The 24,326-nt window shown below is 46.7% G+C and overlaps 1 protein-coding gene across 4 annotated transcripts in view; it reads left to right on the top strand.

Moving 5' to 3' along the window:
- MRPS27 (mitochondrial ribosomal protein S27) overlaps positions 1-24,326 on the top strand; it is a 183,657-nt gene that overhangs the window by 78,349 nt on the left and 80,982 nt on the right. Inside the window, exons 7-12 of one of the 4 annotated variants that reach the window (XR_009531449.1) lie at positions 221-336; positions 4,051-4,153; positions 6,715-6,857; positions 8,870-9,043; positions 11,596-11,895; positions 11,988-12,074. Coding sequence is in view for 3 of the 4 variants with exons in the window: in XM_060093021.1 (XP_059949004.1) it covers positions 221-336; positions 4,051-4,153; positions 6,715-6,857; positions 8,870-9,043; positions 11,988-12,227 (776 nt within the window). In the remaining variant the exon portion in view is untranslated. Of the gene's footprint in view, positions 1-220; positions 337-4,050; positions 4,154-6,714; positions 6,858-8,869; positions 9,044-11,595; positions 11,896-11,987; positions 13,230-17,645; positions 18,066-24,326 lie in introns of those variants that run through there. The other 3 variants (XM_060093022.1, XM_060093021.1, XM_060093023.1) reach the window with 3 other exon arrangements.

The following is a 24,326-nucleotide window of genomic DNA, read 5'->3' as shown; positions in this document are numbered from 1 at the left end:
CACCTGATTGAGTACACAGTAGTGTGTACAATAGAAGCTGAAGACTTGGGAAAGACCTAGTTTATGGAAGAACTAGGACCAGAGCCCACATTCTTAACTTCTTAATTCTGTTTATTTTTCTATCATGCCCCACTTTTTAAGAGTGTTCATAGTTAAATACAGGTTTGATGATGTTACCTAAACTAATTACCTCTCATTTTTACTTTGATCTTCTTTCCAGATGCTTTATCCGTGGTTTTTGAGATCATGATGCAAGAAGCTTTTGAGGTTCCCTCCACCCAACTCCTCTCCCTCTACGTTTTATACTGCTGCCTGGCAAAGAAGACAGACTTCAGTGTAAGTGATCTACCTTAAAGCAGCAGTGAGAGCCTTAGAAGAAGCAAGCAGTGGCTGCTCAGTAGGGATGTAGGCACCAGAGGAAACCTCTGCCCTCAGCATCTGGAAAAAGATGCCTGATGTACAGCCCTGTGGCCCCGTACAACCAGGAATGAGTGTTCATCCTGTACATTTTAGGTACTGGGTTCTAACAAAGTGGAATTGGACGTTCTTCCACTCGGAAGAATCTCAAGGGAAAGTCCTTATGTACATTCTGAGACTTGAGCTAGGCTAAGTGCACCTCACACGTACAGAAGGTAATCGATGATCAGTGAGAGCTGGACATGACATACCAACGAAGCAGTGAGGCAGCCAGCTTCGACCACGACCTCAGGTATTAAATACTCATTGTTTAATTTATGTCAGTATTTTCCTAAGGTTGCTCTGGGTCAGTCCAGGAGACTAAGTTTTGGTTTTATCTCTTAGGTTAGGGTATTTAGTCATTGTTTATTGCTATCCTAAGAATAACAACAGTAACAACAACAATAGCTAATACTTAAATGACACTTACTTTACACCAGGCTGTGTTCTTGGTGTTTTAGATTTATTAATTCATTTAATCCTCACAACTCTATGCAGATGAGAAGACTGGGGCACAGAGATGTTACATAATAGCCACCCAGCTAGTAGGTGATGAAGCCACCTGGTGAAGCCAAGCAGCCTGGCCCTACAGTCTGCCCTTAACCTCAAATGTAACACCAAAAAATACTACTTTGGGTAGGAACTGAAAAGATCATCTAGTCTAGCCCCCATTCTAAAAAAAACTTATTGTGTGTTTTGTTTTTGTAAGATGACTGTCATAGCCTATGGCATACCTCACGTTCGTTAGTTCATTAAATATATATTGAGCAACTACTACATTCCATACATTTCAAGTGCTCCTTATACAGTGGTGAGCAAAAATTTCCTTCTTACAATCTAAGATGAATATAGGCATTTAAAACAAAACAAACACACGAATATAAAATTATTACTATAATGATCACTACAAAGACGTCTTCTATGAAAAGCCTGTATGGTAGTGAGTTTTTGTTTGTATTTTAAACTTGTTAGGAAAGCCTTCTTCCTTAAGGAAATATTTCTTGAGTTAATATTTGAAGCATGAATATGAATTCACAGACTGAAGAGAGGAGGAACAATCCAAAAAGAGGAAATGACATGTGCAAAAGTCCTGTGGCAGAAAGAACATGCTGAGCAGAAAGGGGCTGGAAGAAGGTAGGAAGATAGTGTAGCTGCCACAGAGATAATTGTAGGGTGAGATGAGGTTGCAGAAGGTAGGTCATGCTAAGCTGTTTCGTCTACATTCTAAAAATAGTGAGAAGCCACTGAAAAGTTTTAAGCAGAAGGGGTGGCATGATCAGATTTGTGTATCTGGGCTGTAACATGGGTAGGAGGTTGGATCAGGGCCAGGGTGGTTATGGTCAGAGCACTTAGGAGACTATCATGGTCGTCTGAGCAAGAGTAATGGTAGTGTGGGGACCAGAACGTGGTGGAGTTACAAAGTAGCTGATGACCATATCTAGGAGACAAAGAGCATGATGAGGAAGGAAGTAGATGTGGAGGCAGGGAGGTGGGGGTGAAGTCTGACCCCAGTTTCTGCCTGGGGTATCTGGACAAAAGGGTCACCATGTGTTTGCAAAGACTTCTTCTGATGAGGAAGATCATTAATTTGGCTCTGAATGTGTTGCATTTTGAGATATCTTTGAGACAGTCAAGAGATTTCACAAGGGAAATTGGCATCTTAATGGAAAAATCTGGACTGGAGATGTAATTTATAAATCCACGTGTAAGTGTCTGCAGATGAGCCACAGGCCAAAAGGAGAGTCAGGAATGTGTTGGAACAAACACCGTGGGAGGAGGTGGTCTGCATGTAGAATGCTCCTCAGAGGGTAGGTGAGACGAGGACTTTTATGAAATGCGTTGAACTTAGTGGTGTGAGGGCCATAGAGTAATGGAGCATGAAATCAAATTGGAGTGGGTTGTGGAGTGAGTCCGAGGTGCAGAAAGGAGACCGGGAGCATCAGCAGTGTTTTGAGATGTCTGACTGTGAAGGGGAGTGGAGGGAGGAAGGAGAGAAGGAGGGTTTGCTTTGTATTAATGGGAGAAGCTGAAGCATGAAATGAGAAAACCTTGAAGACACTGGTAAAACAGCTCCTGATTTAGTCCATAACAGTACCTAGAGTAGAAGTTAAAGGCTTGGAAGAGACCTGATATTTTATGTTAACACATAACGAGCCTTTCATCTAAGCAGCAGTGGTTGTATTTTTCCCAGTCATCCAAAAAATCTCTAACACGTCCATTTGCTTTCATTCATCTTTGTAAAAGTGCTTTTGGAAGAATCACTATTGCAGCCACCATCACCACCCCTGCTCATTTCTAGCACAGCAAGGATGCTGCTCATTTGGCTTTCAGCCCCTGTTGCATCCTGATACTGTAGGTCATGTTTTTCCCTAAAGAAAAGAAAAAATGCTTCTAAGGATCCTTATTTATTTTTCCCTGGGCCCCTCTTCATGCGGTTTTTGTGGGGGAAAATCAAACCTCCGAGTGATTTGCTTTCACAAGTGAAACGACCTGGTCCTTCTTTACCAGCTCTCTTGCTTATGTGTGCTGCAGAAGCCCCTGAGGAGGCTTTGCTTTTCTCCCAAGGTCTTTGCTTGTTTCAAAGGTTTAGAAAAACCTTAAGAAATTGCACTTGCATTGCACAAAGGTCATTCCCAATAAAGAGGTTTGGGTGCCCCTTAACACCTGGGGTACCCCACTTATATACCTGGCTGCAATTGTAGCTTGCACACTTTGTTCATTCTCTGACCAGTGCAGGGCCACCTGAGCTTTGCGTTCTGTATTTCCAAGCTGGAACAAAGGCTCAGGCCCCTGTGTGCTCCTACTGCACCAGCATGGAGAAGATCACAGCCCTCGTTGTCTGGGGAGCTGCCAAGGCTCTCCTCAGGCCTGCCTTTACAGTGAGTCCCCCGTCCCTGCTGTTGCTAGTCTGCAGCAGCCTTAGCAATGCTTGTATTTTGCCCCTTCTTTTCCCATGTCTCATAAGGCTTCAATTTTATTAACGTGTAATTTTGCACCCTGGGTTGAAAGAAATGATTGCCAAGTGTTTCTGATTGCCTAATTGATTTTTGAGAGGCATAAATCTATCTAAAGGCAGCCTAATAGTTATATTTATTTGAACACTGAAGTAGGAGTCGTCTTATTGCTGAATTGTTTAAAATTCAAAAAGCTTGCTCTGTCATTTCATAGCAGTGTGAGTACAGGGCTAACAGCATGGGTAATCTTTGTTGATTGTCTCAAGGCAATGCTGGTCCAGAGTGTATGCTTTATTTTTATTTTGTTTTGCTTTTCTGATTGTAAAAGGAACTCTTACTGCCCCAAATTTGGAAAGTAATGAAAAGTACAAAGAAGAAAACCAAAATTGCTTGTAATTTCACTGCCCAGAAATCTGTTAACATTTTGGGCATTTCTATTCTGTATTTTTCATTAAACATAAATATCTTTTCTTTCCAAAATTAGAATTATAATGTACCTTTAGTTTTGTTATTTTGCTTCTTTTACTTAATGTTATAACATGTTCTTTTTTCCTCTGTGTCATTAAAAATCACATTTTTGCATACAAAATGCATTTATGCATTGCTTGGCTGCACCGTGATGTGGTATATTCTGTTGCAGTGGGAAGAGGAGAGGAACTTTGGTGCATCCCTGTTACTCCCAGGCCTAAAGCAAAAGAATTCGGTGGGGTGGAGTTCCCAGTTGTACGGCTATGCGCTTCTTGGTAAGCTGTAGGTCCTTACAAACATTGTTCCTCATGGATAGAACTGATGCATTCTTTTACTTCATAATAAAATTATAATTTGATTTAAATTTGCGAGTGAAATTCCAATACAGCTTTCATTTTTAGACATAAAACTAGACTTTGATGGCCTTACAGTTATGACCTAAGACAATAAAGCGGGTTCTAAAACCTCCCACCACTGGCAAGGTGAGAATTAGTTCTGATGGCTCTCGATTATATTTAGTGGTAATCAGTGTGAGGAAGGGATAAAGAAAGGAAAGCTCTGGCCCTCTTTTGGGAGAACTGGCCAGTAGGATCTTTCCCATTATTAACAAAGATCTTTCTGTCTCTTAAACCTAAAGTCCAGGAGGAAAGAAATTAAGAGTTGGAGTTGAACACATATCCTTGGTATTGTTTTCAGGTGTGAAGGAAGAGAAATTCAGAGAGCACATCCAGCAGCACTTGGGAAAGCAGAGAGGGGCTCACTGGTGCAATGTGACTGTGCCACACGTGGGACAGCTAGCTCTGCTTTAGACCCCGGGTTGCATGAGAATCAGACAGTCAGGAGGGCAAAGCCTTCTGAGGAGCAGCCTCGGCGCTTGGGTTGTGTGGAATCTGGGCAAATAACATTCACCCTAAATGTGCATAAAATGTGTCCCGATTTACACAGGTTTATTAAATGCATGTTATTTCATTATCCTTCCAGTCTGTCTCCTAAGTAGGTAGGCATTTGAGAAAGTCCCTTCTGATCATACATTGTGTCTGCTTACCTTTGTTTTTTGAAAATCATCTAAGTTACAGCAGTTTGACTGCTTTTGGAGTTGATCTTCACCAATAAAATGTAGTGTGGCATTCTCAGATGCTGATTCTGATAGAAACTGACTCAGAGAGAGGAGTTCATCCGGCTGGCGATCAGACTAACAAAAGAGTTGACCAGTCTTTTTTTTTTTTTTTTTTTTTTTTTTGCGGTACGCGGGCCTCTCACCGCTGTGGCCTCTCCCGTTGCGGAGCACAGGCTCCGGATGCGCAGGCTCAGCGGCCATGGCTCACGGGCCCAGCCGCTCCGCGGCATGTGGGATCCTCCCAGACCGGGGCACGAACCCCCGTCCCCTGCATCGGCAGGCGGACTCTCAACCACTGCGCCACCAGGGAAGCCCGACCAGTCTTTTTAAAAATCATTTTCTCTCTACTTACCATCTACTTCTGATATTGATTTACACGTTTTTGGCCTTTGCCTTCAGATGAGCACTCAGGACTGTTACACTGCATGAGTTGGCCGTGAAGTTGTCAAGGCTAAGAAAATGTACTTTGCTGTTCCTGTTGCTGAGCAGAGGCCCGGGTGTTTTGGGTCTGGAGCATCAGATCCAAAGCCCTTTGCTCTCACTGTATCATGTGCTGCACAGCCTCATTCACCTCCAGAAGCAGCTTCCCGGAACGTGACTGCAGCCAGCCCCAAGCATCTTACAGGTCTAAAATTAGCTGTCACCTGATGAGCTTTGTCTATTTATGTTCCACTACAGCCTTCCCAAATCCTCCTTCCCGGGAAAGATAAGTGAAGGTAGATTTAAGACCTGGCAGCTCAAGGTGACTTTGGTCATTAGTGCAGAAGTTTCTGTTCCCCAGGAGTCCAGAGACAGCCCCTGTCCTCCCTCGGGGACCTTGGTGCCAGCCATGTTTTAAGCTCCAGTTGTGATTGTTTGAGGTTCCAAGAGAAACATTCATGTCCTGAGACCCAAAAGGATGAATGAGGACTATACGATTTAAGTACTGATGAAGCTCAAATAAAGGAAAGGAGAGCAAAGTGAGATTTTTTTTTTTCATAAAGACAGTCAGTGGGGTGTTTTGGAGTATTTTGAAAAATGTCAAACATTTCCTGGCAGGGAAAATTGTCAGACGTTGACAAGATTTCCAGTGTAAAAAAGTTGTGGAATTTCTTTTTCAGAGGAAGGTTTTGTTCTTGAAACAAAACTAGTATTTCAGTTGTTTGACTTGTTTTATAAGGGTAGCTCCACTTAGAGGCAGATATAACAGCCTCTGTAGGGACTTCCCTGGTGGTCCAGTGGGTAAGACTCCGCACTCCCAATGTAAGGGGCCTGGGTTCTATCCCTGGTCAGGGAACTAGATTCCGCATGCATGCCACAACTAAGAAGTCCGCATGCTGCAACTAAAAGATCCCGCATGCCTCAACTAAAGATCCCGCATGCCACAACTAAGACCCGGCACAGCCAAAATAAAATAAATAGCAACCTCTGTAAATTTCCCTCAACCCTTTGATTCATATATCCTCATGATAATCTCCAGCAGTCCAAATGAAAAAGAAGAAAAATAAGTTCACATGACTTTATACTGAAAGGTGTATACATAGAATTTTACATTTTTCATTATACATCCAAAGTGTCCCCATTCACTGAGTGGGATGAGGCTCTTGTTATAGGTTTGAAACGATCCTTCTCTATTTCTAGAGCTGCCAGGTAAGTATTCGCTTGTGCCTTCAAGTCCTCTGTCTCAGACATAGTGGAGAGCCATGGCTGAGCCTTCTTCATTGTTCTTTTTGGCCACAGGGAAGGTGGAATTGCAGCAAGGGCTGCGGGCTGTGTACCATAACATGCCCCTGCTGTGGCAGCCAGGGTACCTCAACAGAGCCCTTCAAGTAATGGAGAAGGTGGCCTCCTCCCCAGAAGACGGAAAGCTGTGTAGAGAAGCGGTAAGTTTCCTGTCTGTAATTCAGTGGGATTTATCATCTCCTGTTACTCATAAGTCAGGCTTTGGATTTGTTTTCCTTGTCTCCCCCATGCCCCACTTTCTTTATCTCTATAGGATCATGTACTTATTCAGGTGAAAAGGAGTGAAAAACCACAAACATTCTCAATGTTACTGACAAAAAGCACTAGAAAATAAGATTGATGTTGATTTTAGAGTTCACTATCTGGGAGGAAGACCATTCCCCTTCCCTAAAATTCAAACTGAATTCAGTAAAGTACTGATTAATTCCACCCGACCCCTAAAGTAAAATCTCAGTAGGAGCTTGAGAGGTTAAGATTTCATTTTTAACTTTTGGCATTTCTGTCTCATTTAGCCCCTGGAGACTAACTACTTGTCAATTTTTTCCATCATACAAGCTCTCAAGAAATGAGTCTAGGGACTAGAGATGGCACTGTCTTTCTTTCCTTCCATTAAACTATTCTGTGGTGAATGCATGATGCTGAGGAGATCTGGACCAAATGTTCCTTTCATAGTTCTAAAGCGTTCACTTTGCCTGGACTAGGACGCTGTCCTCCCACCAGCCTCAAAGCCCATCCCTCTTGGTCACCTTGGGCTCTTGACACTACGAAGTTACTAGAGTGAGCTCAGGCTACAGGAAAGCACGCGGCGAGCTTACAGCCGATAGGGAGCCAGCCGTGTTGGCTCCTGCCCAAGCAGCTATTGTAGCCAGAGTGAGGCGTAGAAGGACATCAGTTGTTTCATTAACAGGGTGTAAAAGTTAACTCTGAGCAGCTGCTTATTTGTTTTGCCTTGATGCTGATCACTAGGACTCACCTCGTGGCTTCCGCTCAGTCACAGGATGCACAAGTCCGGCCCCTCTACCGGCTCCTTACACTGATGTCTAGTGAGTCCTTATGTTCTCTGCCAGACATTTACAACCAAGTCTATGCATTTCTAAATACATTTTCATGTTTTAACCCTGCTGTAGTCAGTGCTGGTGATTGAAAACACAAAATTATACATAAATGCTTTGCCAGGGAACTACTCCTTCCAGTTGGAGCCAGATTTGCATTGTTTGTGTTCTGACTTCACAGGAATGTGATTCAGATGTCAGCAAGAGTGAGATCTGTGTCACATCTATGTATGTGTATATATATGTATATACCCCACATACACATTGGGGTATAATGTATTAGTGGCATTAAAAAGCCTTGGAGTATTTTCTGGATTTTTGTTCTGCAGTGACATGGACAGAATTAGTCGGTATCCGTGCAGGTGCTCACGCCGGCCTTGACGTTGTTTCTGTCCCGTCTCTGATGATTAGGCCCTCTGAGGGTCGAGGGAGGTTGCCCCAAAATGAAAGTGGTAGGGGAGAGGGGTCAAAACAAAAGAAACCTTCCGTTTTATAGTTTTATTTACTTTCTAAGCCATAGAAATCACCTGTTACAATAAATTTCACGTATGCCTATCTGGTCTTTGTCAGCAGCTTATAGAGATTGACTGATCGCTAATCTCTGGATACCCTATGAGCTAAAATTTTTCTGTGAAGAAGGCACCTGCCTAGATTCGGAGGCTTTACTGTGCATTCAAAGTGGCCCATTTTGGTTGTGGTCTGTAGTGGTTTTTCTTTCCCTTTCTCCCAATTCCAAAGCAATTGAGGAAGAAAAACATGGAAGGGGTGGTACTTCAGTACCCATCAAGCATAATTCTTGGATTCTTAACCTGGGTAATTAAAAGTGAAATCAAAAGCTGCTGTGTTGATTCACGTATACAGATAATTCTGATGTTGCTTATTGTTCCTCTTGTTTTGTACTAAGTGTTCATGCCATGGGACAGGATGTTTCTAGTGTAAAATTATATAACCATTTCTGTTCCCTGTAATTTGATAAGAGAACTCTTCTCGCAGTATTTTAGATCCCAAGTTTCCCTTCCTTTCCCTTCTCCAGCCTCCCTTCCCAGTGCTTTCAGGGCCACAGGATGTTTAATCTCTGCCCCCCCCTTTCTGCTCTGCAGCTCGATGTGCTGGACAGAGCGCTGAAGGCGGCTCTGACCGCTCCGGCCCAAGGGTCTTCAGAGGACCAGCCGCAAGAAGGTGAGAAGACTCAGAGGTCAGAAGAACTGGTGGAGCAGCTGGATGTGGAGGAAACAGAGCAGTCCAAGCTTCCCCGTTACCTGGAACGATTTGAGGTGAGTTGTAGCAGAATTGAGTCCCTCTCAGCTGTGCATTAAGCATGCTTCTCTGCCGTGGTGATGGACCAGCAATCCCTTCATGCATCAGTGTCACACACAAGGGCATTAAAAACTGACATCAAAAATCACATTGTTGGGCTTCCCTGGTGGCGCAGTGGTTGAGAGTCCGCCTACTGATGCAGGGGACATGGGTTCGTGCCCCGGTCCGGGAAGATCCCACATGCCGTGGAGCGGCTGGGCCCGTGAGCCATGGCCGCTGAGCCTGCGTGTCCGGAGCCTGTGCTCCGCAATGGGAGAGGCCACAGCAGTGAGAGGCCCGCGTACCGCAAAAAAAAAAAAAAAAATGACATTGTTATTGCTTCACACAGGAAGTGGTCTTAAAAGAAACAAATGGAATTTTTATGTTCCTTTTCATACTTGAGCAAATCGGTCACAGTTTTGTTTCCTAAGGCAGCATGTCATTACCCGCTACTCATCCCTGATGTCTGCCTGATGGGTGGGTAATAGTTTGCCTTCTCATAGCAAGCACCTGACTTCAGCCCTGGGTGAAGAGGATCTGGTCACTTCTCCATATTGCATTGAACCTTCTTGATCACCGGAAACCCAGGTAGAAATCACAAAGCCGCGTTTGAATATGATGAAGATGAAATGCAGGCATCTTCTCTTGCTCGGCTTTGTGGTGTGCGCTAGGGCCATTGGAAATGCTCTCTGGACTACGTGGATGGTGTAAACAGGTTTCTGCAGGTTTCAGGACAGCCCTGAGCACTCAAACTGCCTGTGGTAGCTTTCAACGGTGCGTTCCAAAATGCTCTGTGATCAGAGTCAGGGAGGAAGAGCCATGTTCAGATTTTAAACCCTTGGCCTCTTCCTTGCTGTGTTTCTCATCTATTTAGCACAAAGCGGAAAAAAAAAAAAATTGCTGCCTGAAGGAGAATTCATTGTTTGAAGCAGAAAACCTTCCCATCCCTCCCAGCTGACCCATTGTGTCCTTTTGGTGCAGAGGGATGTATACTTTGCCAGAGTATTACGTTGAAATCTTTGCAGTAATTATATTGAACCAGCTGTGGGAAATCTATTTCCCCTTGTTCTAAGGAGGATCCTAATACCTTTAGTAGCTGTTTTTCCCAGTACTTCTATAAAGTAATTGCTCAACTTCCCTTTTTTATAATTTAGAAACTGAAAAAGGAAGGTTAATCGATGTTTTCAGGGTACACGGAGAATTAACAGCTAGGTTAAGAATTTACATACCTGTTCTTTCCTCTTAACTTTGCAGATTTAGAAAAGCTAAAAAGCAAAAAATCTGCTTAGCCCCATAGATTATCATTTACCATGTTCATATTGACCAAGGCTGCCCCATGACTCTTAAAAATTACCACCTTGGGCTTCCCTGGTGGCGCAGTGGTTGAGAGTCCGCCTGCCGATGCAGGGGATGTGGGTTCGTGCCCCGGTCGGGGAAGATCCCATATACTGCAGAGCAGCTGGGCCTGTGAGCCATGGCCGCTGAGTCTGCACGTCCGGAGCCTGTGCTCCGCAACGGGAGAGGCCACAACAGTGAGAGGCCCGCGTACCGCAAAAAAAAAAAAAAAAAATTACCACCTTTTTCTATTTGCTTATATATTTAATCTCAGAGAATAGAAATCTGTGCCAGCATTAAATTCTCAGCCCTCACTCTTCCACAATGCATTTTTTTTTTAATTCACAAAAAAAAAGACCAATATTTCTTGACTGCTAGTTATGTGTTAGGCACTACTGCGTTTCCTTTATCCTCACCTGGTGGTAGATACTGCGCTTCCTGTGTTACATGACACCAAGGTTGAGGGAACCTAGTCCATAAGTGATTGACTTTGGATGTGAACACAAGTTTGCTGACTCAGAGTTGAGTCCTTATTCTGGTGTCCCAAGCTATCTCCTTGGCCTCAAACCAGGTGGGAAGTGATATCAGAAAGAAAGAATTCTCATTTTACGCTTTCTTTTCTTCCTGGTGCCTGAATTTTATTTGTCCCAGGTAATCTTTTTGGGGCTCATTTTTATGACTGACCTGTCACACCAGACATCTGGCCACTCCTTGAAGCCCATGGACCCTTCCCACCTTCCAGCCCCTGCTGTTAGAGCAGGCCTCATCACGTACGCCAGTAAATTGCATTTGTTTTGTGGAACATGGGGTGTGTCATATATGCTAAGTCTGGGGCCATAAGTGTGTCTCTGATGATCTATATCTTGAAGCACTTAAGTAGATTAGTGTTTTTAGTACTTTACTTCTCCAGAAATACAATACCGACCAAATCGAGCTGCCGTTTCAGATGGAGCCGTAAGTAGTCAGGATGTCAAGGCTGACCTGCAGTGAAGCACAGCACGTGGAGGCTTATAATAGCGCAGGCACTCATGGGAGCTGTTTAGCATGCCGTTAGTAAGAAAGCGTTGACATGAATTCCATCTGTTGAAAGGTATACTGGTTAGGCAGACATTTATCCCAGTAATTCTAAAGGAAAAGCCATGGATGAACTTGTTCCATTTTACCAGCTGCTTCTGCCATTTTGTTTCCATCTTAGGGTTCTTTGTTCTTGGAGTTTGCTGCTTGGTTTGGTGCAGGTCAGAATGGAAATGAAGGTTTCTTTTCTTGTGCAGTCTTTGTGGTCTAAAACAAGAAATCACACAGGGAGTCACAGCATATGGAGTTCCATTTACCGTTTGTGAGTAGAGGGAAAGAAATGACATGTGGTGCATCTTAGCAGAATTGCTGGGCTGAAATTTAAAAAGAAGAGCAAAAGCTAACAGTGCCTGGATGAAAGGCAGCATGACAGGCTCCCAATAAAGTACCTTCTCCTGTGAGCAGAACGTGTGGAGATTTTGTAAGTGACTTAACCTCTTCTCTTTTCCTCTTTGTATTCTTTACCTACCTGCCCCTCCCACATCTTTTTTTTTTTTCCTTTGTTTCCAATAGGCCTTACATTCTAAGCTACACGCTCTGGGCAAAGTTGAGTCAGAAAGCCTTCTGACCCTGACCACCCAGCTTGTCAAGGAACAGCTCCCTACCTGTGAAGCAGAAGACATCGCTGCCTATGAGCAGAAGCTGCAGCAGTGGCATCTGGACTGGGTACATTTGATTCAGAGGGAAAAGCAGCAGAGGGAGAGGGCCAAGCAGGGGCAGGAGGCTCGAAGAGCAGCAGAGGCATCTGCCTAATTAGGCCCCTCAGGGGCCACAGGAACTTCACAAGAGCCCATCTCAGGATCCACAGTGACCATGAGGGCAGCCTCAGTGTCCTGCATCCACTTTCTCCTGTTCTTAAAGCAGACCCCCTAAGGTACAGAAGCCACGCTGTTCACACATCAAGCCATGTGACCACCCACCCGGATGCCAAGAAGACTGTGGAACCATGAAAGTGGCAAATGGTCAGACTGAAGCCACCAGCTAAATACCTTAAGTAAGGGCTCTCGAGGCTTATAGTGGAGTTCTTGGGGGACAGGGATCAATTTTGAAGACTGAAAATCCCTGATACCTAGCGATGGTGGTGGGAAAAGCCGTGACTGAAGAATCTGGTCCCAAGCACAAGCTTTTGAATGGTCTCTGTGTCCCCAGCTGAGGCCACCTGCAGGTCCTGAGACCTTGTCCCCTAGTCTCCTCTCACGTGCAAGCTCTCAGCCTGAGCTGGGTATGGGATGCCCGCACATCCCCACTTTCCCCTCCAAGACCTGAACTGGGGAGAAGTTCAGTACAGGAGCAAACACAAGACCTGCTGGCTCTCAAATTTCAGGGACCCCCGGTGGCATTTTTAGCATGTAAGGGCTTTTGAGGAGAGAGCTGGCCCTAGCTCTGAAGCTTCCGTGGCTTGACTCCCCATCGCGTTGGGGTAACTTTCTTACAAAGCATTGTCTCAGCTCCTCATCAAGTAGGTAAAGTGCACCTTCTGTGTACACACATGCACACACATACAATTTGTAAACACAAGTTTCAGTTAGAAGTTGGAGAAAATGAGAGATGGGATGGGGCTCGCAGTGCATAGAAGACATGAGTGATTGTAAAACTGTCAGGAGGTGGAAAATTTCTCTCTGGGCTTTCTCTGTGGAAGGGGTCAGGGGCCGCTCTCGCTTGCTGTGTAATTTTGCCCTTATGTGTAGTGGTATACTTTTATGCAGGATTGTGCTTTTGTATCAAGAACCCGTGGAAATAAATGTTCTAGGATCATTTTGGTGTATTCTTCATCTTTGGGGGAAGGGAGGGAGAAGTGGGGAGTTTCATCATCATTGTAGTCACTGTGATTTTGAGCAACATATTTTCAACCCTCCTTCTCCAGTAGACTGTGGCATTTGTTATAATAATAATCACCACAACCACTAACTTGTGTTCAGGACTCACTGAGCTCCGGCAACCCTATGAGGGAGCTACTCTTAACCTATTTTTGAAAGAGGAAACAAACTCAGTAACTTATGTGGGGTCAGGCTTGCACTGCTTCTCACCCTGCGTGTTCCCTCCGTACATACCTGCAGTCCGTATCCGACACAAGGCCTGAGTCTTACTTAGGAAGAAGGTCATGACCAAAAGTTGGTTCTGACATTTTGGTTTATCAAGGGCAAGACTTTTTCAGCCCTTATTATATCAAGAGGCATGTTCAAGGTACATCAGAAGACGCCTTTTGCTCAGTAAATTAACAACCATCACACATGAAGCATCTGGTTGATACTTCAGCTCATAGTTTTGCCTGCATTTTCCTCCTTGTCTGTGCCTGTGGCACTTTACTTCCAGGCTTCAAGAGACCACTTCACCGTGCTGCTGCCCAGCAGGAGTTTCCAAGCTCTCCACTCCCAGACTTCTTCCACATGTGTGCCTGCATCTCTCTCAGGAACTCTCCCCTTTGACAGTCTTCCCCACCATCTACTCCCCTTTCCCCAGGCTCTCCTCCCCTGAGCTGTAGGATACCCTACCACCCTCCTAGATGATGAGAGCTGACCACAGTTGTCCTTGGTCTTTTCACCAATATCACCGTCTGTATTTCTTCCACGTGGATGGAGAAACTGCTGTCAGTACCCTGGCCTCTGGGGATGACCTGAACTGTAACAGATGACCTTCCTTCTAGCTGACCTACCGTAGTCACAGCCAGACCTCCAGTCTTGTATCACTAATCCAAGATCTCACAGCCTGAAATTGCATTCTCCCAGTCTTCCCTTTCTCTCATCATGTGACTCCTGCTGAACCAGCTCTTCCCTGTACTTTCCGCCTGCAAACCCTTAGCCTTTACCCTGTCACTCACACCCTCTGCGTGCCTTCCTTCCAGTCTGGGCCCCGTGGTTGGCCATCCCACTGATGCATCTCTAATTTCTTCTCATTCCCTTTATCCAGGCCCACTTGCCATCCACGGACCTGTATCCTTGGAGCCACCTGTTATGGGTTGAATGGTGTCCACACACCACCACCAAGAAAAAAATATGTTGAAGCCCTGACCCCAATGCCTTAGAATCTGACCTTAGCTGGAAATAAGATCTTTACAAAGATAATCAAATTAAAATCAAATTATAAAAAGGAGAAATTTGGACAAAAGGTATATACAGAAGGAAGACAAGGTGAAGACACACGGGGAGAAGATGGCTACCTGAATGGAGTGGTGCATCCACAAGCCCAGGATTACAAGCCAACACCAGAAGCCAGAAGAGGCAAGGAAGGATGGTCTCCTGGAGCCACCAAAGAGAGTGTGACCCTGCCGACAGGTTGATTTTGAACTTCTAGCCTCCAGTTCTGCTTTTTTGAGCCATTCAGTTTTGGGTACTTTGTTATAGCAGCCCTAGGAGACAAACACACTGCCACTTGTTCTCTGTCTCCTTGCTTCTGACCCACTAAGTTTGACATACAAAGTTGTAATGTCAGGCTGATTCCTCTGCAGATTTACAGCTGTCCTCTTCAACTTAGTAGTTCTTTCATTTCTCTTACTCTCGTTTTTACCTCAATAACTTCTCTATTGGGTCTGCTTAAGCCCCAGACCCTTGCCCCCCAGAACTGTGAGCAGATGTTCCTGCCTCCTGCTTTATCAAGAAAATTTAGGCCACATAATACAACCTCAGTCTCCCTTGTTTCTGCCTTAACAGCTCTCTCCTTACCTGTTCTCTCCGTCATCCCTCCGACTTCAAAGTGATAAGGGTCCCCGCCCTCCTTTCCAAGGTTAGGCTCTTCATTTGTGACCCGATTCCTTACCTGCCTGCCTGTTCCAGAGCCATCTTCTCTTTCCATCTTGCTCGTCTCTGCAGATTTCTTCAAGCCTGCAATCTTATTCAAGACTTCCTTCCCTTTTAGAAACAAAAAAGCCTTTATCCTGCCATCAGTCAAGCTCCTACCCTGTCCCCTCCTTCCTTTTGTCTCCAAACTTCTTAAAAGGGTATCTCCACTTACTGGTTCGTTGCTGGTTCATTAGACCCTGAGAATTTGGCTTTCACTCTGCTGCCTACCAACTGCAGTGATTCTTTCCCCTCTGCTCTGTTTAGCAGCACTGATCACTCCCTTAGAAGCTTGGTGACTACAGCACACAGTCTATCTCTGTTCTGACACTGCTTTCCTGCACTCACAGGCCTCTGTGTGGCACATACTGTATGCTGGGCACCGCACTAAGAACTGTTGAGTTTACACAGACGAGTAAATGATAGACCCTACCCTCAAATAACTTATATTCTAGGGAGAGAGAGGGGGCAGGCACATATGCACCTATCATGCTTCATGCATGATGGTTAATTTACTGAGCAAAAGGCGCCTTTTGATATATCTTGAACCTTCCTCTTGATATAATAACGGAGTGGTTGAAAAAGCCCTGCCCTTGATAAACCAAAAAGTATCATTAGAGACACAAAGTGATATGGGTGTTCACAGGAAGAGCACTTCAAGCCCAGAGATGGGAAAGCTCTAATGAAGGGAAATCATCATCACTTGCTTTGTGCTTTAGTTAGTCACATAGGTCTGTCTCAAGCTGTCTTGGGGTAGAGATGGCCCTCTTCATCCCCATGGAGTCGTCTAAAGTCGGTGTTCAAGAGAAATTACTTTAAGTTGAACTGGAATGAACAGCCCACACCCACCCTGCACGTCCCCCGCTCCCCCACCAAAAAAGGAAGAAGAAATAGAAGAAAAAGGCAGAGTAGTAGAAGAAGAAAAAACAATGATGAGGTACAGATACCTTGCTCTCCTCTTCTTGGGGCTGTGTTGCCTTGGCACCAAACTTTGCCTTTTGTTTTCATACCTTCTAGCTGGCTGTGGACATCAGATGTGTGTGTGGGAAATTTGTCCATTTTACAAGTAGAGGCCTTGAAAACTGGTTTATCAAAGTCGTTTTTTCACTCTGAATGAAATAACATATTAGTGAGTCCAGGGATGCTGCTAAACCTCTTACAGTGCAGAGGGCGGCCCTCATAACAAAGAACTATCCGGTCCAAAATGTCAGTGGTGCCAAGCTTACAAACCCTGGTCTAGGGTATATGAGCCAGGCAGCCACAGGAAGTTTGGCAGTGATGTACATTAGTTGTTTGTTTCTTTTTTTTTTTAAATAAATTTATTTATTTTACTTATTTATTATTTTTGGCTGCGTTGGGTCTTCGTTGCTACTCTTCGTGGCGCTGTGCGGGCTCCTCATTGCAGTGGCTTCTCTTGTTGCGAAGCATGGGCTCTAGGCATGTGGGGCTCAGTAGTTGTGGCTCGCGGTCTCTAGAGCGCAGGCTCAGTAGTTGTGGCGCATGGGCTGAGTCGCTCCACGGCATGTGGGATCTTCCCAGACCAGGGCTCGAACCCGTGTCCCCTTCATTGGCAGGCGGATTCTTAACCACTGCGCTACCAGGGAAGCCCCATTAGTTGTTTCTTGTCTAACTGTATATGAGTATAAAATATGCAGTGATAGAGGGTGGGCCGTTATCCTTCCTCAAAAAAGTCCATATGGAAAAGGATAAATGGTGATTTATATGATTTTTTTTCTTTTCTTTAATTGAAGTATAGTTAATTTACAATGTTGTGTTAGTTTCTGGTGTACAGCAAAGTGATTCAGACATATATATTTTTTTCCATTATAGTTTATTACAAGATATTGAATACAGTTCCCTGTACTATACAATGGGACTTTGTTTATCTATTTTATATATAGTAGTTTGTATCTGCTAATCCCGAACTCCTGCTTTATCCCCCCCACCCCCTTTCCCCTTTGGTAACCATCAGTTTTCTATGTCTGTGAGTCTGTTTCTGTTTTGTAAACAAGTCCATTTGTATCATATTTTAGATTCCACATATAAGTGATATCATATTTGTCTTTCTCTGTCTGACTTATTCTACTTAGTATGATAATCTCTAAGTCCATCCATGTTGCTGCAAATGGCATTATTTCATTCTTTTTTATGGCTGAGTAGTATTCCAGTGTGTGTGTGTGTGTGTGTGTGTGTGTGTGTGTGTGTGTGTGTGTACCACATCTTCTTTATCCATTCATCTGTCAGTGGACACTTGGGTTGCTTCCATGTCTTGTCTGTTGTAAATAGTGCTGCTGTGAACACTGGGGTATGTGTATCTTCTCAAATTTGAGTTTTTCCAGATATATGCCTAGGAATGGGATTGCTGGATCATATGGTAACTCTCCTTTTGTTTTTTAAGGAACCTCCATACTGTTCTTCATGATGGCTGCACCAATTTACATTCCCACCAACAGTGTAGGAGGGTTCCCTTTTCTCCACACCCTCTCCAGCATTTATTGTTTGCAGACTTTTTGATGATGGCCATTCTGACTGGTGTGAGGTGATACCTCACTGTAGTTTTGATTTGCATTTCTCTAATAATTAGCGATTTTGAGCATCTTTTCATGTGCTTCTTGGCCATCTATATGTCTTTTTTAGGGAAATGTCTATTTAGATCTTCTGCCCATTTTTTGATTGGGTTGTTTGGTTTTTTGTTATTGAATTGTGTGAGCTGTTTGTATATTTTGGAAATTAATCCCTTGTCGGTCTCATCATTTGCAAATAGTTTCTCCCAGTCCATAGGCTGTCTGTGATTTATATGATTTGCTACCTGGGGGTAGGTAGCTGGAACCAGGAGTCTTGAGTTCCACAGTGAAGCTGCTTCCTCCCGAGTCAACGGAACCCGACACCATTGCACCCAGTCGTGTGGCTGAGGAAGGGATGAAGTTTTGGCTTTAGTGAATCATAAAAGCAGAAAAATGTGGTGTGACTGCATTTTCATTAAAAGATGGTTAATAACCTTCAGAGCTGAACTTTTCAAACTGAAAACGATAAATTTTTAAATCTTACTTTAGAAAATGGGGAAAGGAGTACTTTTTAACAAATATAGTTATATCAGAAAGTTGCCTTTTATTCTAAATAACAACTTCTTCACTTGAAAATAACCTTTTCTTTCCTCATTGATTTGGCCTTTTCACTGACATTGCATGCAGCCATGAGGATGTTATTACCTGTATGGTAACAAGGAACTCCAAACAAAGGATGGGGGCAACGCCCCTGAGAGTGTGGCAGTTACCACCAGGATCTTTGTTTAAAACAAAACAGTGAGTGACACCTTTGTGTTTTGTGTTCATTATACGTGAATGTGATGATTCCAGATCTGAGCTGGACATGTTCAGAAAATGGTTTGTTCTTTAAAAAGAAGTGTCTGAAAATAAATTCCATTATGGGCTTTAAATGCTAGATCAAGGACTTTGGGGAAGGTTTATAAATGTTTTATAAAAGGGACATTATATCCTCTGATATACCCAGTGGTAAGAGAATTTGCTTGCCCTTTTGGTTTCCATGATGCTTCATCTCTGCAGAGTTCAACATTTTAATTCTTAAAATGCCGAGGTTAATATGCCTAAGATAGTATCTGGAATAGACTCTGCAAGAATGCCCGCTAAGTTTCCTGCAGTGACAGTCTACTGGGCCACTGATGGGTGTCAGCGTTTTCCCAGATCTGGTTCACAAGCTATCATGTATCCATCTTGATTACACAAATTGTATTTTAACAACTGCTCTTTGTGAATGCCCATTTCTACATAATTTAATCCTAATTAAATAAATCCTCTCTAATCCTTACAGCAGCACTTCAGGGCAGGGATTATTACCCTCATTTTGCAGAGGAGAAAACTAAGACTTATGTGAATTGCCTAGGGCCACAAAATTAATAAGTGGCAAGGACAGTGCTTGAACCCATGCTTGTCTGATTTCAAAGCCCCTTTCAAACAACCTACCCCCTACAATCTCTGTGCGAACCTGGGACTAAGTATGTTCATTCATTCGTTCAATCATTCAACAAATATTTATTGAACATCTAGTGTGTGTCAGGAATGGTTAAAATAGTCACTGAGGATAAAGGAGGGAGCAAAATAGACTAAGGTCCCTTCCCTCGTGGTGTTTCTAGTCTACGGAAGGAGACACATAATAAGTATATAACATGTCAACTGGTGATACGTGATACAGAGACAAAGAAAGGAAGACGGAAACAGAGTTCTGGTTAAGTGGTGGAGGTTGTGGCCTAACACAGGACGGTGAGAGAAGGCCCTCCTGAAGTGACATTTGTAAAAAACCCAGGCGGATGAGGCTGAGGATCATGGAGTCGCCGGGGGGAAAGCGTGGTAGACAAAGACACCAGTGCTGAGGCCCTGGAGGGAACTGTGCCTAGAGTGCGTGAAGAAGGCCCGTGTGGCTGGAGCGGACTCTGCAAGGCACAGAGCAGTGGGATTTGAGGCCAGGGACATGAGGGGTAAAGGAAAGGACCGGTGGTGAAGACCGCCAGCCCATCAGTAAGGACAACTACCCCCTATGGTCACTGTGCCTTCCTGAGGTGACATTTGTAAAAAGACCCACACGGATGAGGCTGAGGATCATGGAGTCGCCGGGGGGAAAGCGTGGTAGACAAAGACACCAGTGCTGAGGCCCTGGAGGGAACTGTGCCTAGAGTGCGTGAAGAAGGCCCGTGTGGCTGGAGCGGACTGTGCAAGGCACAGAGCAGCGGGATGTGAGGCCAGGGAGATGAGGGGTAAAGGAAAGGACCGGTGGTGAAGACCGCCAGCCCATCAGTAAGGACAACTACCCCCTATGGTCACTGTGCCTTCCTGAGGTGACATTTGTAAAAATACCCACGCGGATGAGGCTGAGGATCATGGAGTCGCCGGGGGGAAAGCGTGGTAGACAAAGACACCAGTGCTGAGGCCCTGGAGGGAACTGTGCCTAGAGTGCGTGAAGAAGGCCCGTGTGGCTGGAGCGGACTGTGCAAGGCACAGAGCAGTGGGATTTGAGGCCAGGGAGATGAGGGGTAAAGAAAAGGACCGGTGGTGAAGACCGCCAGCCCATCAGTAAGGACAACTACCCCCTATGGTCACTGTGCCTTCCTGAGATGACATTTGTAAAAAGACCCACGCGGATGAGGCTGAGGATCATGGAGTCGCCGGGGGGAAAGCGTGGTAGACAAAGAAACCAGGGCTGAGGCCCTGGAGGGAACTGTGCCCAGAGTGCGTGAAGAAGGCCCGTGTGGCTGGAGCGGACTGTGCAAGGCACAGAGCAGCGGGATTTGAGGCCAGGGAGATGAGGGGTAAAGGAAAGGACCGGTGGTGAAGACCGCCAGCCCATCAGTAAGGACAACTACCCCCTATGGTCACTGTGCCTTCCTGAGGTGACATTTGTAAAAAGACCCACGCGGATGAGGCTGAGGATCATGGAGTCGCCGGGGGGAAAGCGTGGTAGACAAAGACACCAGTGCTGAGGCCCTGGAGGGAACTGTGCCTAGAGTGCGTGAAGAAGGCCCGTGTGGCTGGAGCGGACTGTGCAAGGCACAGAGCAGTGGGATTTGAGGCCAGGGAGATGAGGGGTAAAGGAAAGGACCGGTGGTGAAGACCGCCAGCCCATCAGTAAGGACAACTACCCCCTATGGTCACTGTGCCTTCCTGAGATGACATTTGTAAAAAGACCCATGCGGATGAGGCTGAGGATCATGGAGTCGCCCGGGGGAAAGCGTGGTAGACAAAGACACCAGTGCTGAGGCCCTGGAGGGAACTGTGCCTAGAGTGCGTGAAGAAGGCCCGTGTGGCTGGAGCGGACTGTGCAAGGCACAGAGCAGTGGGATTTGAGGCCAGGGAGATGAGGGGTAAAGGAAAGGACCGGTGGTGAAGACCGCCAGCCCATCAGTAAGGACAACTACCCACTATGGTCACTGTGCCTTCCTGAGGTGACATTTGTAAAAAGACCCACGCGGATGAGGCTGAGGATCATGGAGTCGCCGGGGGGAAAGCGTGGTAGACAAAGACACCAGTGCTGAGGCCCTGGAGGGAACTGTGCCTAGAGTGCGTGAAGAAGGCCCGTGTGGCTGGAGCGGACTGTGCAAGGCACAGAGCAGCGGGATTTGAGGCCAGGGAGATGAGGGGTAAAGGAAAGGACCGGTGGTGAAGACCGCCAGCCCATCAGTAAGGACGACTACCCCCTATGTTCACTGTGCCTTCCTGAGATGACATTTGTAAAAAGACCCACGGGGATGAGGCTGAGGATCATGGAGTCGCCGGGGGGAAAGCGTGGTAGACAAAGACACCAGTCCTGAGGCCCTGGAGGGAACTGTGCCTAGAGTGCGTGAAGAAGGCCCGTGTGGCTGGAGCGGACTGTGCAAGGCACAGAGCAGCGGGATGTGAGGCCAGGGAGATGAGGGGTAAAGGAAAGGACCGGTGGTGAAGACCGCCAGCCCATCAGTAAGGACAGCTACCCCCTATGGTCACTGTGCCTTCCTGAGGTGACATTTGTAAAAAGACCCACGCGGATGAGGCTGAGGATCATGGAGTCGCCGGGGGGAAAGCGTGGTAGACAAAGACACCAGTGCTGAGGCCCTGGAGGGAACTGTGCCTAGAGTGCGTGAAGAAGGCCCGTGTGGCTGGAGCGGACTGTGCAAGGCACAGAGCAGCGGGATTTGAGGCCAGGGAGATGAGGGGTAAAGGAAAGGACCGGTGGTGAAGACCGCCAGCCCATCAGTAAGGACAACTACCCCCTATGGTCACTGTGCCTTCCTGAGATGACATTTGTAAAAAGACCCACGCGGATGAGGCTGAGGATCATGGAGTCGCCGGGGGGAAAGCGTGGTAGACAAAGACACCAGGGCTGAGGCCCTGGAGGGAACTGTGCCTAGAGTGCGTGAAGAAGGCCCGTGTGGCTGGAGCGGACTGTGCAAGGCACAGAGCAGCGGGATTTGAGGCCAGGGAGATGAGGGGTAAAGGAAAGGACCGGTGGTGAAGACCGACAGCCCATCAGTAAGGACAACTACCCCCTATGGTCACTGTGCCTTCCTGAGGTGACATTTGTAAAAAGACCCACGCGGATGAGGCTGAGGATCATGGAGTCGCCGGGGGGAAAGCGTGGTAGACAAAGACACCAGTGCTGAGGCCCTGGAGGGAACTGTGCCTAGAGTGCGTGAAGAAGGCCCGTGTGGCTGGAGCGGACTGTGCAAGGCACAGAGCAGCGGGATTTGAGGCCAGGGAGATGAGGGGTAAAGGAAAGGACCGGTGGTGAAGACCGCCAGCCCATCAGTAAGGACAACTACCCCCTATGGTCACTGTGCCTTCCTGAGATGACATTTGTAAAAAGACCCACGCGGATGAGGCTGAGGATCATGGAGTCGCCGGGGGGAAAGCGTGGTAGACAAAGAAACCAGGGCTGAGGCCCTGGAGGGAACTGTGCCCAGAGTGCGTGAAGAAGGCCCGTGTGGCTGGAGCGGACTCTGCAAGGCACAGAGCAGTGGGATTTGAGGCCAGGGAGATGAGGGGTAAAGGAAAGGACCGGTGGTGAAGACCGCCAGCCCATCAGTAAGGACAACTACCCCCTATGGTCACTGTGCCTTCCTGAGGTGACATTTGTAAAAAGACCCACGCGGATGAGGCTGAGGATCATGGAGTCGCCGGGGGGAAAGCGTGGTAGACAAAGACACCAGTGCTGAGGCCCTGGAGGGAACTGTGCCTAGAGTGCGTGAAGAAGGCCCGTGTGGCTGGAGCGGACTGTGCAAGGCACAGAGCAGCGGGATTTGAGGCCAGGGAGATGAGGGGTAAAGGAAAGGACCGGTGGTGAAGACCGCCAGCCCATCAGTAAGGACAACTACCCCCTATGGTCACTGTGCCTTCCTGAGATGACATTTGTAAAAAGACCCATGCGGATGAGGCTGAGGATCATGGAGTCGCCCGGGGGAAAGCGTGGTAGACAAAGACACCAGTGCTGAGGCCCTGGAGGGAACTGTGCCTAGAGTGCGTGAAGAAGGCCCGTGTGGCTGGAGCGGACTGTGCAAGGCACAGAGCAGTGGGATTTGAGGCCAGGGAGATGAGGGGTAAAGGAAAGGACCGGTGGTGAAGACCGCCAGCCCATCAGTAAGGACAACTACCCACTATGGTCACTGTGCCTTCCTGAGGTGACATTTGTAAAAAGACCCACGCGGATGAGGCTGAGGATCATGGAGTCGCCGGGGGGAAAGCGTGGTAGACAAAGACACCAGTGCTGAGGCCCTGGAGGGAACTGTGCCTAGAGTGCGTGAAGAAGGCCCGTGTGGCTGGAGCGGACTGTGCAAGGCACAGAGCAGCGGGATTTGAGGCCAGGGAGATGAGGGGTAAAGAAAAGGACCGGTGGTGAAGACCGCCAGCCCATCAGTAAGGACGACTACCCCCTATGTTCACTGTGCCTTCCTGAGATGACATTTGTAAAAAGACCCACGGGGATGAGGCTGAGGATCATGGAGTCGCCGGGGGGAAAGCGTGGTAGACAAAGACACCAGTCCTGAGGCCCTGGAGGGAACTGTGCCTAGAGTGCGTGAAGAAGGCCCGTGTGGCTGGAGCGGACTGTGCAAGGCACAGAGCAGCGGGATGTGAGGCCAGGGAGATGAGGGGTAAAGGAAAGGACCGGTGGTGAAGACCGCCAGCCCATCAGTAAGGACAGCTACCCCCTATGGTCACTGTGCCTTCCTGAGGTGACATTTGTAAAAAGACCCACGCGGATGAGGCTGAGGATCATGGAGTCGCCGGGGGGAAAGCGTGGTGGACAAAGACACCAGTGCTGAGGCCCTGGAGGGAACTGTGCCTAGAGTGCGTGAAGAAGGCCCGTGTGGCTGGAGCGGACTGTGCAAGGCACAGAGCAGCGGGATTTGAGGCCAGGGAGATGAGGGGTAAAGGAAAGGACCGGTGGTGAAGACCGCCAGCCCATCAGTAAGGACAACTACCCCCTATGGTCACTGTGCCTTCCTGAGATGACATTTGTAAAAAGACCCACGCGGATGAGGCTGAGGATCATGGAGTCGCCGGGGGGAAAGCGTGGTAGACAAAGAAACCAGGGCTGA

This window comes from Mesoplodon densirostris, chromosome 3 (genome assembly GCF_025265405.1).
Source record: "Mesoplodon densirostris isolate mMesDen1 chromosome 3, mMesDen1 primary haplotype, whole genome shotgun sequence".
NCBI classification, from domain to species: domain Eukaryota; kingdom Metazoa; phylum Chordata; class Mammalia; order Artiodactyla; family Ziphiidae; genus Mesoplodon; species Mesoplodon densirostris.
Note: the sequence above shows the minus strand (reverse complement) of the source record. Positions and strands in the feature narration are given on the sequence as shown.